Raw genomic sequence first — 14,954 nt, 5'->3', positions numbered from 1 at the left:
AGTCGGACAATAACGTATGCAGCGAAGCAGCATTATCTCACAGAGGAGCTGGAGCTCCATTTTACCTCTAATTACCTCCAATCTCAAACCCTGTCAGTTCGCAGGGGAGGGGAGGGGGAGGGGGGGTGATCAACCCCTGGCCCTTTACAATGCAGAAACAAACACCCCTCTCGAGAAACATCAGCATTACGCAGCACAATTCATCTCATTCACATTCACTCATCACAACTTTTCACGTACAATTGCACATTACTGAAGACGACAGTCAGTTTAGTGGGGGGCGGGGGAGTGGGGGGGGGGGGGGGGGGGGGGGGGGAGAGCTATAATAATATGAAGGCCCATTCATGCATCTCAAAATATGACAGTTTGCGTAGTTATTCACACTAGCTAATTAGCACCAGAGGATGTGTGGAAGTTTCCCAGTTAAATCCAATGTTATTGGGATAATTATACATTTCCTTCTCCTTCCTTTTTTTGTTGATGACCTACATATTTGCCAGGAGCTTTTTGGCGGATAAGTGGATGACTCAGAGAATGTTTACAGATAAAGAGAGTGCATTATCTTTCCGGGAGAAGATATTATCTTCATATTAAGTGGTCTTAGTGTCTAATCCCTCCATAAACTGTGTTCGTTGAACCAGGGTTTGAAGAGGGTGGGTGTGTGCGCTTGTTTGTGTTGGGGCGGAGTTGGGGAGGATATGGGGGGGGGGGGCTAATCTTCTGGGAATATCCCCCATCATTAAGAGAGAAAGGAGAGACGTATATATAGATTTAAGAAGACAAACAAAGGAGATAAGTCGAGATGATTATATGATGTAATGCCCACCTGTGATGAAGTAGCTGACTTGTTTGTTGATGTCCTCTGAGTCGGCGTCTGTGGTGCTGAGGATGGCGATTACGCCGCTGGGCGGGGGGTCATCTTCGCTCACTGTTCCCTTGTAGATCTCCGCTGTGAAACGCGGAGGGTTGTCATTCACGTCGGCCACCATCACCTCCACCTTGGTGCTGGTCGTCAGCTGGCCCTGGAGTTTGCACAAATAAAAACAGAGAGTGAAGAAAAAGAAGGGCTTATGGTATACAAAACGGGCTTATAGGGCAAGACCCTTACCCTTTACAAACATAAACCTTGTATACCTTTTCGCCACGGTCCGTGGCGAGGACTGCAACTGTGTACTTGCTCCTCCTCTCGCGGTCCAGCTCCTTCAAAGTGGTCACCCACCCGGTCTCGCTGTTGACAGCAAACAGCTCGGCGATCTCCTCCGAGGTCTGTCTGGGGTCGAGGCTGTAGACCACCTGGCCGTTGGTGCCTGAGTCCTGGTCAGTGGCTTTGATCTGGATCACAGCCGTGTCCCCGGGTAGGTTCTCAACCACCACCGCCTCGTATGGGTCAGACTCAAACACAGGCCTGTTGTCGTTCAGGTCCTTAATCTGGAGCGTTTTTGGAACAATTCATTAGCCGGCTTTCCACAGTGGGGCTTACGCCGTGCATGTGTGTGTGTGTGTGTGTGTGTGTGTGTGTGTGTGTGTGTGTGTAAAGTTAGCCTGTTTTAAATAGACAATCTAATTTATTTGAATTGTGCTTTTCACAAATAAGCTACTTTGGAATGGTTTGCAAGTGTCTCTGAGTTCGCCACCTTACGAACTGCAGAAAGTAAACAAACTATGGGTGGGACTAAAGCCCAGCTGTGGAAATTCCAACAGGCTTGTTCACAAAGCTCGCAGCACCAGGCTTTGAGCACTAGGCTGGCCACTAGTATGCCTTGGCACACACTGGTACGCTGTCGAAAAGCAGCCAGTACAATTAGATATTGGACAACCACAGATAGACCTGAATATACAAATGCAATGTAAATAGCAAAAAAAGAAAACAAGCCAAATCTAACATCACAACAGAAGGTACTAAAAACCTAAAAAGAATAAAGTAATAAATATTGATTATAGCATATTATGTTACATTAGGCTACATATATGATAAACGTATGATAAATATATGATGAGACAGGATATTGTCTTATCCAAGACATATTCACCTGGATATTGACATCAACGGAGGCCACTATCTCGTAGTCCTCGTGTTGGCTCTGGGCCAGCAGTGTGAGCTGGTACCACTTGGTCGTCTCGTGGTCCAGACTCTTCTCCAGCTTCAACGCCCCTGTGTCACGGTCCACCAAGAACACCTGGTCAAGGTTGCTCTCCGCTGTCTCTCCCTTCACCAGGCTGTATACCACCGGCTGCTCGCCATCCGCCTGGATCACATCGATCTCCGTCCCGATGGGTAGGTCCTCCGCGATGGTGAAGCGGTAGTGTGGCTCCACAAACTTGGGGACAGGCACCTCAGTGGACACAATCCGGATGTAGACCTGGACCACGGACTGTTTTGAGGGGTTTCCGGCATCTTTGGCCCTGACGTAGAAAGCGTAAAGGTCATTCTCAAGCCCGATGAGGCTCTCTTTGGTGACGATGACCCCGGTGAGGGGGTGGATCTCGAAGTTCTGATCCACGGATTCCACGTCGGCCTCGATGGCGTAGGTGATGTCAGCGTTGCTACCCTCGTCCATGTCTGAGGCAGCCACTTTCACCACAGTGGTGCCGATGGCGACCTCGGACACTACGTTAGCTCGGTACTCCGCTGCCCTAAACTGAGGCGCATTGTCATTAACATCTGTCAAGATGACGTTGATAATACTAAAGCCTACTTTTCCTCCGCCGTCCATCACCATCAGAGAGATAGGGATAACCTTCTCGACAGCATTCTCACGATCGAGGCTCTCTAGGGTGAAAATCTGTCCGTTCCCATTGACGGAGAACTTATCTTTAGCAAAGTCATTGACAATGTGGTAAGTGAGCAGCCCATACATTCCTGCGTCTTCATCCGTGGCTTTGGCCTCTGCGACCAGCGTGCCAACCGGTGAATTCTCGACCAGCTCGACCACGTAGTCCACCTGAGGGAAGGTGGGGTTGTGGAAGTTGGCACCGATGACTGTGACTCTGACGAGGGCAGAGGTTCTGAACACGCCATCGGACACAGATATGTTTAGGTTGTATAGAGGTTCCATGTGTGGCCTTCGATGGTTAGAGATGACGATGGCTCCTGTGCTTTTATTAATGCCGAAGTTCTGGTCCTCATTGCCAGAGAGGATTGAGAACTCTAGCTGGCCCGCATCTGAGCTGTCGGCGTCCGAGGCCTGGACGCTGGTAACAAAGTGACCTCGGGGGGCCAGCTCGCTGATGGTTGCGTCGTAAACGCTCTCGGAGAACGCCGGCGCATTGTCGTTCAGGTCGGTGACTTCTATGGTGACGGTGACATCACCGGAGAGGGCTGGAACTCCTCCATCCACAGCTCGAACAGTCAACTTGAGCGGTTGGGGTTCCTCATGGTCCAGCATACGAGCGGTCCATATCATCCCTGTGTCACGGTCGATACTAAAGTAATCGGAGTTCTTCCCTTTGTCTTCAACTAGCTGGTAGAATAACACTTTGTTGTTGCCCGTGTCGGAATCTGTGGCGGTGACCTGTAAGACTGTCGTGCCGATGACAGAAGCTTCGGAGATGTTGCCGTTGTAGGCCTTTGACTGGAAAACAGGTGGGTTGTCATTAATGTCCTCCAGAATGATGTCAACGAACACCTCTGAATGGGCTCCTGTTAGAGAGTCAGTGGCTCTAACACTTAGCTTATAGGCCGGGTGAGTCTCAAAATCTAAAGGTTGAATGACGTGTATGACACCAGTGTTGAAGTTAATGGAAAACTGACTGAACGGGTCTCCCTCGGAGATGGTGTATACGATACGGGGGCCTTCAGAGTCATTTGCCTGGACATGAATGACAGGTGTGTGTAGTTGGATGTTCTCTGGGATCTCAATGCTGTAAAACGGCTTCTCAAACACAGGCATGGCTTTGTTCACTACAGTTATGGGCACTTCGACCTCCGCTGACATAGCCGGCTCTCCTCCATCTTTAGCCACTACAGTGACCACAAACTCGGTGTTGAGGGATTCTTTCTCAAATAGCTTTTTGAGGGAGATCTCTCCCGATGGGTTTATCTGAAAGTACTCGTGGTGTTCTTTCAAGTGGTAGTGGATCTCCGCATTCCGGCCCGTATCCCCGTCCACGGCAGTGACCTGTCGTATGGCCTGCCCCTCCTCTGCATCCATCTGGACTAGAGCCTGGTAGGGCAGGTTCACGAACATCGGCTGGTTATCGTTTTCATCTTCAACGGTCACGGTCAGCAGCACATGGGCCACGTCTGAGGACGCTTCCTGTCTCGTGACCTCCACAACGATGTTGAACGTGTCCTGGGCCTCGCGGTCGAACGGAGTTCCTGTAGTGGAGACGACCCCAGAGGTGCGACTGATTTCAAACCTCTTGTCAGGGTTGAGGATGGTGTAGAAGAGAGGCTCGTTGACTTGGTTCCCCACAGTGGCGATGACCGCTAGCGTTTTTTTCTCAGAGGAGTTCTCTTGGACGTAGGCCTTGTAGGACTCCCTGGTGAACTTCAGACTGCTCTCCTTGTTCTCACGGACGTTTATCTTCACCGATGCCGTGTTGGCAAAGCGGCCGTCAGACACCCTCACTCTCAGCTCGTACCGGCTCCTCAGCTGAGTCACGTTCTGAATAGATATGACGCCCGTGTTGGGATCCATATTGAATTTATCCCCGATGTTCCCCTCGGAGATGGAGAAGAAGAGTTTAGAGTTTGGCCTGGATCCGTCGGCGTCCGTGGCGTTGACCTTGAAGACCTTCACGTCTTTGTACGTCGGCACGATGACGGTCGTCTCATAGAGGTCCTGGCTGAACTGCGGCGAACAGTCGTTGACGTCAATGACCTCAATGGTTACGTTTGCGGCCGTCTCAGCAAAAAGCCGTGGCATCCCCAGGTCATGAACCTGTACAGTGAACCGGAAAACGCTTCTCTGTTCGTAATCCAAAGTCGTTGTGGTTCTGATAGCTCCTGTGCTGGAGTCAATAGCAAAGTAGTTATGGGCAAAGGGCTCCACGATCTGATATACCAGCATTGCGTTGCTGTCACGGTCTTCATCCGAAGCACGGATAACCAATGGTGTGTTGCCTCGGGTTAGGACAACACTGCTGATTGGGGCAGACTCACTAACCATGCCTATGAACTCAGGCTGGAGGAAGATGGGAGCGTTGTCATTCTCGTCCTTTAGGTGGATCAAGAGGGTGGTGTTGCTAGCCAGACCTGCCATGTTGGTTCCTTGTATGGTAAGCCTGTACTCTGGGGTTGTCTCGTAGTCCAAAGCCCTCTGGGAGACCACCACACCAGAGTTGGGGTTAACGTCAAAGGCACTGTTGATGTTCCCGCCTTTTATCTGGTAGAAGACAGATGATTGGCTGGTGGCTGTGACCAAGCTCACAAAGGTCCCAGGAAGGGCGGATTCGCTGACTTCAGCGGAAAACTCCTTCTCGGTGAACCTGGGCGTGGCGTTGTCAGAGACGGTGACCGCGATGTGAATGGTGGCCATGGCAGTCATAGGAGGCATTCCTTTATCTGTAGCCTTCACAGCCAGCTCAAACTGGTTCTTGCTGCTTCGATCCAGCTCTTTCGCAACGCTAACCATCCCAAGAACTGGATCGATGGCAAATGAGTTGGCAACATTTCCTGTAAAAAAAAAAAGAAAGGAGAAGATGAGAATGATGTATTAGTGTGGTTGCTATTGCATTGATTTTTTTATTTTTTTAATTCAGCCTGATATTGTGCATATCTAAGTGATTAATCCTGGGTGTAATTGTGTGGCTTCTTGATGAGAGTAAATTAAATAAAGACTGTGAGGACATTAGAGTTAAAGTCAAGACTAACTACTCTCATTAGCACACTTCTATATTCTGGTCATGGCCAATGATAAGCATTTAAATGGACATTTTAATCAAAAACATGTTGGGGTATACTTCCTGCCATCTTTCTTATTGACCCACAATATAAAATTTGCTTAATTTGTAAGACTTTGTGGTTATTCCAACATACTTTAAATGATTCAGCAACACACAGGTTCCCTCTATGCATGCATAATAACACTGTAATAACTGTAGTGTTAACATTGAATTAACATGTAAATAATTGTGCAATTACATGGCATATGTGATGTGTTCTATCATTTCCTGTCGCCAACCTTAATTAGCATATACATATATATAGCTTTCAGTTCGAGATGAGTTGCTAGCTCCTTACAATTGCACCAACTGTAAACTCTCTGTATTCGACTTTAGTGAACGTCTTTTTAAATAGGAGTCACTGTCTCTCCAGCAAGATACATTTCAATTATCTCCAGCTCAAATATCTTAAAAATGTCACATCCTCAAACAAAGACCTCAGCTAATATCTCCATGTCCCTCCTTCTCATAACATAGCTTATTTACAGAGAAAACAATGGTGGGAAATGCAGAGGGGGCTTGGGCTGAAACTCCAACGTGTTTGGAGATCCTCTGAATCCTGCCTTCACAGTCCTCCTACACTGTTGCCAGGAATCCCATTCATGACCAAGGTCCAGTGGGCAGTGGACATCTGGTTGACTCTCATACATTCTCATGCTAAGAATGCGCTAGCTAGCCTAGCATCTGTGTCGGGGGCTGGTGAGGTCGTTACGTCACCAGATGCTGTAGATGATATCAGTCTGGAAGGAATGGTGGGTGGTGGGGCTGTTGCTATGCCTACTTCTATCCAGAGGCAACTCGATAGAAGCTATGACAGACATGCTGAGAATGCTCCCGCCAGCGCTAGCAGTGTGGAATGTTGGCTACCTGACTCGATGCTGTAGATGATCTCAGCGTTCTGGCCCTTGTCTTTGTCTAGAGCGGTGACCTGCAGGACGGCAGAACCCACTGCGGCCGACTCGAAGACACGGCTGGAGTATGGTGAACCGACGAACCAGGGGGAGTTGTCATTGGTGTCCTCGACATTGACAATGACACGCACCAGGTTACGTTTGACTGGGATATCCTGGTCTCGCACCTGGGGGGGGAAGGAGAGAGAGAGATACAGAGAGAGAGAGAGAGAGAGTGTGTAGATGCATTACAATCCCTGTTCCCCTACAGTCACTTAATAACTGTGCATTGACAAACTCATCAAGTCTAAAAAAACAAACAAACTAACAGACATCACATCTTAATTTGTCAGGGCCATGCCTCAGTTCTTTGCGAAATTGAGGGAGTAAACAAACACATAGAGGGGAGTATCACTTCGGATGGGCACCGCATGGCTGGTTCCAAATGGCAAATACCAGCAAAGGAACACACACACACACACAAACAAAGAATTAATCAATACACGCTGGGATGCCCATCTGTTAGGGAGTGAGGCTGGCTGATTGAGACACACTGTAGCTGAATGGGAAACAGTGATCGGATTGTTCTCTCAGAGAGAGAGAGAGAGAGAGAGAGAGAAAGAGAGAGAGAGAAAGAGGGGTATATGGCTCAGATACAGTGGGAGAGAGAAGCAGCCTTAGAATTCAGAAATAATAAAATAGTGGAATAGGAAGATTAGAAAGTCATTCCCATTAAGAAAAGCCTTCAATGGCACAGTGTGTGACCTGTCTGTCATACTGTGTAACCAGTTACCCATTGAATCAAATGAATCAAATTGCATTGCATTGATTATTACATTGAATTGCATCAAATTAATCTAAATTCAAATTGACTCCAACATTGGGACATCTAGAACCACACCCCTTATGTTAACCAGTGTGTTCTGGTTCTTACCATGACGGTGAGGGTGTGTCTGTGCATGGTCTCATGGTCCAGTCTCTCGGCCGTGTAGAGAATGCCGGACCCCGGGTCCAGACGGAACTTCTTGAGGCTGAAGGGGTCGGTGCTGCTCAGGAGGGTAAAGGTCAGCTTGTTTTTCTCATCCTCGTCCGTGGCGGAGATACGCAGAACCTCTGTCTCTGGGGGCGTGTCCTCGGGCACGCTGACCTCGTAGCGGGGCTGGGAGAACTGGGGGCGGTGGTTGTTGGTGTCAATGACGCGGATCAGGACCTGTTGGAGAGGAAGAGGGTGGTGAATACTTGGGTCATTGGCCAACATAAAGGAGCATGGTTGCGCTTCATTATTTTTCTCTCTCTCTCTCTCCCTCCCTCCCTCCAAAGTAATAAGTGGTGTTTTGTAGATAGATACAGACCAGATCAATACATATAATGGTAAAAGCGATATTTTAACCGCATGGTCACTTGCCACTCTGACAAGGAAAACAAGAAATCAATGTGGGCTAGACCTAATGCATCCAGATGAATTGAGAACTGCACAATACAAAGCTGTGCTAAGGAGGAGGTAAAGAAGTTACGGGTGCTCGCGTTATGAATTAAATGAGATTAAGCCATCAAGTTGCGGAAAGTGCAAGTGTTGTGTTCAGAAACACACTGCACATTCATGAGCTATCATGAGCGAACGGTTTTACAGGGGAAGGGTGGTAATTGGTTAGGAATCAAATTCAGGTATTAATACTGAGATACTCTTGGATTACTATCACAAATAAAAAAAAATAAACATATAGGCGATTTGCACACACATATGGTAACTCATTTTCTCACATCCTAAACTACATATTCCAGAATACACTTCTAACAACTATCCCCCTGTGTTTTTCCATTACAAAGCACCCATCCTCTAAACTGTCCACATTCCAGCGGGGACTTGTTTTATCAATGTGAGCCAGTGGTCTGGTTGACATCCGACAGGGGGATTATAGAGACAGAGCTGATAGAACAGCAGGGCTCAGTACCAGACCTGAGGGGGTTTTAACCATGGCGAAATGCGGGGAACAAAGAACAACACAGATTAGCCACCTGCATACCAGCCACCAGGGGGTGATGTCCCACATGGGAAAAACACACAGAGAGCTGGATAAAGCTGGAGCAAGAATAAAGGGATTGGCCCAATCCAGAAACGACCACAATGCAAGACCATACTCCCTCAGCACATGTAGGGTCTAGCAGAGAGGCACTGAGAGAGATGACTATTTCTAGCCTCTTTCCACCAATTTTGCCCCGTCCAAAAAGAACCCCGAGCCAAGCCCCTACTGCCTAAGCATATTGTGTAGGTAAATGCAAGGCAGGACAATAGGGCTTGGAAAAGAGTCTGAAATCAGGCTCAAAAGAGCCGTGCGTCCCTCCCACCGTCTGCCAGTGTCAGAATCTTTATGACATCAAAAAGTGACCGTAGGTGTTTCTGACTGCTCCGAGAGTGATGCCAGCGGGGCTCCGAGACTGATATAGAATAATCTGACAGGAGTGATAACATTCACAATCTGTCGGGCGCTGTGATGTTGGCAATGCCGGCCAGTCTCACAGATGGATGCTGCGGCTACATGCTAGCAGACATGGCTGTAGCTTCAGGTTGGCTGGTCCATACAGTAGCAGTATGCTCTAGTACGTCCAACTTCAGGCTACATGCTAGCAGTCTCAGCGCTACACGGAAGCTACACTGGTGTAACATTGTAGTCTCAAATAGAACTAGTTTCAACTGTTTGAGACGCGAGGGGAAACAGGACCTTGCATGCGTGATGTGGATGAAATGATGGAACGGAATGGGAGCATTAAAGAATTTTGCAATGTTCGCATGTTGCGCACACGCACACGGCCCGTGTCGTTTCCGTGTTAGTGTACGGTGAGCAGATAAGAGTAGGCCTTTGCTACCACTTAGGGCTTCAAATGCAGGTTAGTGTTGTGATGTTAAGCTAATAAACTCAACTCTAGCATTGGCAGTTATTAGGCTGCTGGACATTAGCGAGCTGCTTCTTGGGAGAGTACAGTACAGTACAGTAGTGTTTTGCTAGTGAACTGGATTGGAATAGTAGCTGTGGGAAACTGTACTCATTGCAAGAGCACTTTAAATCAGTTTGCTATGGGAGCTGCACTGAATTTATTGCAACCCTTAAGGGGGAATGGGAATAGGGCCTCTGTGTGTGTGTGTGTGTGTGTGTGTGTGTGTGTGTGTGTGTGTGTGTGTGTGTGTGTGTGTGTGTGTGTCTTCTGTAGCAGCTCACCAGTCTATCTCACTCCAAGCATCTCGCTTCATGTCATGCCAGACGTCACGCTGCAGAGGGTCCCTGGGCCCCAGCGATCTACTTTACACGCACGCACGCACGCACACGCACACACACACACACACACACACACACTCTCCCTCCCTCACTCCCTCGCTTCCTCTCCCCTGCAGGAGGAGTGGATTTGAGCCCAACACAATACGTCTCAATCTGGCCGGCCACAGATAACGCAGCATGTGAAAGGAGGGCCACTCACAAGTGTCAGGGCCTGACAATGCCAGAGGAAAGAGAACAATACAAACCCTGGACACACGTATTCAGCCACCGCTATCCACCGTGAGCCTGAGTCCACGCGAGGTAATACAGAAGGGCACACAAGTTAGTCGGCCATCTTTTTTTTTGTGTGATGCGGTTATGCGATGCGGTTCTACATTACTTTAAAAAGGGGTTCACAGACCCCAAAACTGAATGATAGAGTGTGACTGAGTGGATCTGAACAGACAGGACGTTTGGCTGTGAAGTATGGAATTTTGGGTGTCGGTCGATCGTCACGCAAATAATATTAACCGTTTAAAAAAAAAAAGAATGCAGTTGTTAACATCGTTGACGTTTTTGTTGTGGAAAATAAATATTTGAAGAGTGTTTTTTCACACCGTCTTCATTTCTGGCTTGATGGGGAAAGCGAAATAGCAGCGTTGCACATTTGTTTGGGTGTCTCCAGATGAATAAATAACAAATGTAGACCTACACATCCAACGTCTTTAAATAGAAGATAGAAGTATTTATTCAACAGAAGGCAAGGACATCTGGCACTTAGCGAAAGTGAAGGTAGCGCATTACACGCACCCTTTGGGAAGGAGATGGAGACAGTTTGATAGAGCAAAACCAATTGTTCATCGTCATTACTTTATACTCCTGCTATTGGGAGGTATATTTCTATGAAAATGAAAATAAACAATTTTAAAATGCAAAAAAAGTCCATGTGTAACCATCGTAGCCCTACTCTGAAGCTGTTGTAGCTGGATTCTCCAGAGGGAACTCCATAGAGGAGCTGAGAAGGGCAGAAGAGAGTGAGAGAAAGAAAGCAAAGAGAGAGAGAGAGGGAGGGAGCGAAGAGAGCAAGCAAAGATGGAATTTAAGAGAGAGGGTGGAATCCAGGGACGAGACAGAAAAAACTATTGAAATGCAGAGTCAGAAGAAGAATAAAACGAGAAGAGACCAACAGTTAGGATTGAGTCAATAATGGATTGAAGGGAAAAATGACAGTGAGTTTGAGATGGAGAGATGAAGAGACAAAGAGAATGATAGAACGCGTGAGACACAGGAGGCGAGTCAGGGTGAGATGGATGGAGAGGTGAAGAGAGATAAAGAGAGAGAGAAAAAAGAAAAGAAGAGAGAGGTTCAGCTGGAACAGATTGTGCCGAGGACAGCTTGAGGCTCTCCTGCGGGGCAGAGCAGGATGGCATGGGGCTGGAGAGAGGGATGGAGGGAAGAAGAGAAAGAAGGGAAGGAAGGGTGGGGAGGGCTGCATGCCCAGGCTGCCTGCTTGGCAGAGCTCCTGCCCTGTGAGGTGCCCACGTTGGAATGCTGCGCCCCTGTCTGGATCAGCTGATCTCTCAGGGAGGCGCCTGGCTGGAGCCAGAGGCCCAACATCACAGCCTTGTGACAGACAGACAGACACACACACACACACACACACACACACACACACACACACACACACACACAGCGAGAGGAACTACAACAAACATAACCAAACTGTTTTGGCTTTAAAACACACAGAGAGCCACGACAGGGTCAAGCAATCCGGGGCAAAACTATTTCAAACGTTTCCCCCCCATTTCATCCAAACTGAACACGACCTAACTAATCCCCAGCCAAGAGTCGGCTGGAACGGACATTCAAGTTCTGACCACGACCCCGCATACAACCTGTGTTCCCACAGCCAGCCAAGCAGAGACTTCAAGGGACACACAGAGAGAGAGAGAAAACACAGAGCGAGGACAACAACAGAGCCAGAGAGAGAGAGAGAGAGAGGGAGGGAGGGAGGGAGAGGGAGAGAGATAGGGAGAGGGGGAGAGAGAGAGAGAGAGAGAGACAGCGTTGTGACGCCTCCTCCACACAGAGCGAGCGCATGTCACCCTGTGTGTCGCGTCCAACACGGGACACGTGACGGGGACTAAAGCAACCGCTCGCCGCCGGCACCATGTGAGGGGGAAGGATGCCCTCCTGCTAGGTGGCAGGTTCTGGGCGCAGGCAGGACGCTGGCATCCAATAGTTACGGGGTTGGTGTGTGCGTGTGTGTGCCGGCCGTTGGCACGGACCACTAATACATTGGCGAAGACCACTGTTTCATGCTCCAAAAATAGGATTAAAGCAGGCCACGACAAACAAGAGGTCCAGTGTTTCATTTGGGGCTCGATTTGGGGCCTCAACACAATAACCATAATCCCACTGTAGACAGCCTGCCTACAAATGTGGCACTTTGGAAAAATGGAGAGGGGGAGAGAGAGAGAGAGAGAGAGAGAGAGAGAGAGAGAGAGACAGCAGGTAGAGGGGGAAAAAGAAAGAAAATGAGAGAGAGAGAGAGAAACAGAAAACAAAACAAATGCATTCCTGAGAGAGAGAAAATAGGCCAGCCAGTCTGGCAACACATGACTTTGATTTCAGGAAAAGATAAGTGGAACTTTGTGCTTTTCACGGGGTGCTCTGCACGCGGGCGCGGGCGAGCATGCGCGTTTCAGCGCGTGCGACGGGGTAGATCTAATACGACGCAGCACTCCATTTAGATGAAACACAGCGCTCCCGATAAACAGCAGACTGCCACGGAAAAACAAACAAAAGTACAAAACACAATCCCTTTGCATATTTAACCCGTTTAGGGGATTTAAATGTTGTTTATTTCTTCTCCTGGGTCCATCTGCAACTTCATGGCAGTTGACGAGAAGTCTTGTTTTGGGGTTAGACACATAATAACGGCGTTATTCAACGTTATGTGCATTACCTTACATCACCAAGCGGAAAGGCTGATTTAGAAACTTAAAGAAACTTTAGTCTTTGTAAAAAAAAGAAAAAAAAAGAAAGAAAGAAAAGAAACGGCCAACTAAACTTTAGAGGACGTTCTACAGTTTCCAACAGTTTATTATGAAATTGTTCAAATGGACAAATATGAGTTGGTCCAGATGACCTAGATAAGTTGTCGTCTCTCATGCTGTCTGTCTGAAGTGCCAGGCCATCGTGCTGATGGGGACACACTGTGTGCTCGATACTAATTTGAGCACAGGCTAAAAAGACCCTGTCAAAGGGGGTGGCAGAGCGAAAAGGTGTGTGTGTGTGTGTGTGTGTGTGTGTGTGTGAGTGTGTGTGAGTGTGTGTGTGTGTGTGTGTGTCTGAAAAACTATTTACTTCCAGTGACCTGATTCTATCACAACATATCCTTCCACAGATGACGCATCTGGTTTCTTTATTTGATGTACATGATGAAAACACTAATTGTGCAATAAGTTGAACAATGAGGAGACTGAACAGAGAGCTGTTTTACAACATGGCTTGTGTTCCTAAAACATGTACAGACACACACACACACACACACACACAGACACACACACACACACACACACACACACAGACACACACACACACACAGATTGAAAAGCATATTCCCCCTGTGTGTCTGTCCGTGGCCTGTGACTGATTCAGACTGAAGGCTGAGGGGGCTCCACAAAAGCCTTCACCATAACGAGCGCCGACTTGAAAAAGACGGGCGTGCCTTTGAACCGCCTCAACTAATTGTGTTATGTCATTTTCTTTTGTCTCGTCAAAACGTGGAGACGGAAAATAAATTAATCGCAGATACCCGATATTTCCAGTTTGCTGAATGGAATGTGTCCCTGAACTCTATTAACTTGGATTGAAAATGTCACCGCGTGCTGTGTGGGGGGGCTACGGGGCTGATGAGGATATGTGTCTGTCATCGGCTTGATTGAGGAAGTGTTTGTACTCTGAGAAGGATCTATGGGTTGCATCCCAATGATCTACATTCCCCCCCCACCATGGTGTGCCCTTCTTCACCCCCCCCCCCCCACACACACACACACACATTGGTAATGACTTGAATCATCCATAGAGGGGAGTACACAAGTGCACACTTCAAGGACAAAAGGAGAAGAGTACTGGGAGACACAGCGCATGGAGAAAGGAAATCTCTGTTCGGACAATAGGTGCTCTGTGACTGGCTCTCAAGGTTCTGGACACTGGGTGGAAGACGTGGTGTTTCCGTCGGAAGGGTGGAGAACGGAGGGCTGCAGTGGCTGCGGAAGCTTTGACGGAGCATATCCAGACCAAGTCGACCGGATACGTTTAACCTGGGACTGTTGAACTGTTGAGTTTGGCGCATGGAATCAAATCTTAAAATCCCCTCAAATTAGCCCTTGTATAACCTTGACAGAATGCTAATCTGTTCAGGTGGCTGGATCAGAAAATGTGGTCTGGGCACACACAGTTTCTTTCAGCTTTAATCTCTTCTCAGGAGACCCCAGCACACGTTCCAGAGGGGGAAAAAGGGAAGAAAAAAAGAAGAAAAGACACGGAGGTTCGGGGAGAGGGGGAGGAGAGGAGGGGTGGAGACGGCTGAGGAATGCGCGCACACACACACACACACACACACACACACTTTAACAAGAGGTCTGGCTAGACGGCCGGCACCATCCTCGAGGAATGAGACAATGGAAGATTCCCGAGGCTGCCCGCCAAAAAAGCGTTCCGACGTTCCCGGGCCAGGCAGCCGGTAGACGTGGAGAGAAGGAATGTCCGCCGAGCACATGCGATGACGTGACACACCGTTTGGAAAACTGTCTCCAAACACCCGTTGACCCACACGCAAAACTAATCATAACAGTCGGCTGATAGGCAAAGGAATGTCCGGCCTTGATGCTCAAGATGTACCCTTGATGGACCTTTACCC

The 14,954-nt window shown here is 48.3% G+C and overlaps 1 protein-coding gene across 1 annotated transcript in view; it reads right to left on the bottom strand.

The window, feature by feature from the left end:
• fat1a (FAT atypical cadherin 1a) overlaps positions 1 to 14,954 on the bottom strand; it is an 80,008-nt gene that overhangs the window by 23,199 nt on the left and 41,855 nt on the right. The window contains exons 9-13 of the mRNA XM_083692710.1: positions 7,711 to 7,986; positions 6,754 to 6,964; positions 2,031 to 5,617; positions 1,135 to 1,428; positions 827 to 1,022 (exon numbers count right to left, since the gene is read on the bottom strand). Coding sequence (XP_083548836.1) covers positions 827 to 1,022; positions 1,135 to 1,428; positions 2,031 to 5,617; positions 6,754 to 6,964; positions 7,711 to 7,986 — 4,564 coding nt within the window. The remainder of the gene's footprint in view (positions 1 to 826; positions 1,023 to 1,134; positions 1,429 to 2,030; positions 5,618 to 6,753; positions 6,965 to 7,710; positions 7,987 to 14,954) is intronic.

Source organism: Argentina silus (assembly GCF_951799395.1).
Source record: "Argentina silus genome assembly, chromosome: 21".
NCBI lineage: Eukaryota > Metazoa > Chordata > Actinopteri > Argentiniformes > Argentinidae > Argentina > Argentina silus.
The sequence above is the reverse complement of the archived record's forward strand: the minus strand, read 5'-3'. Positions and strand labels throughout refer to the sequence as shown.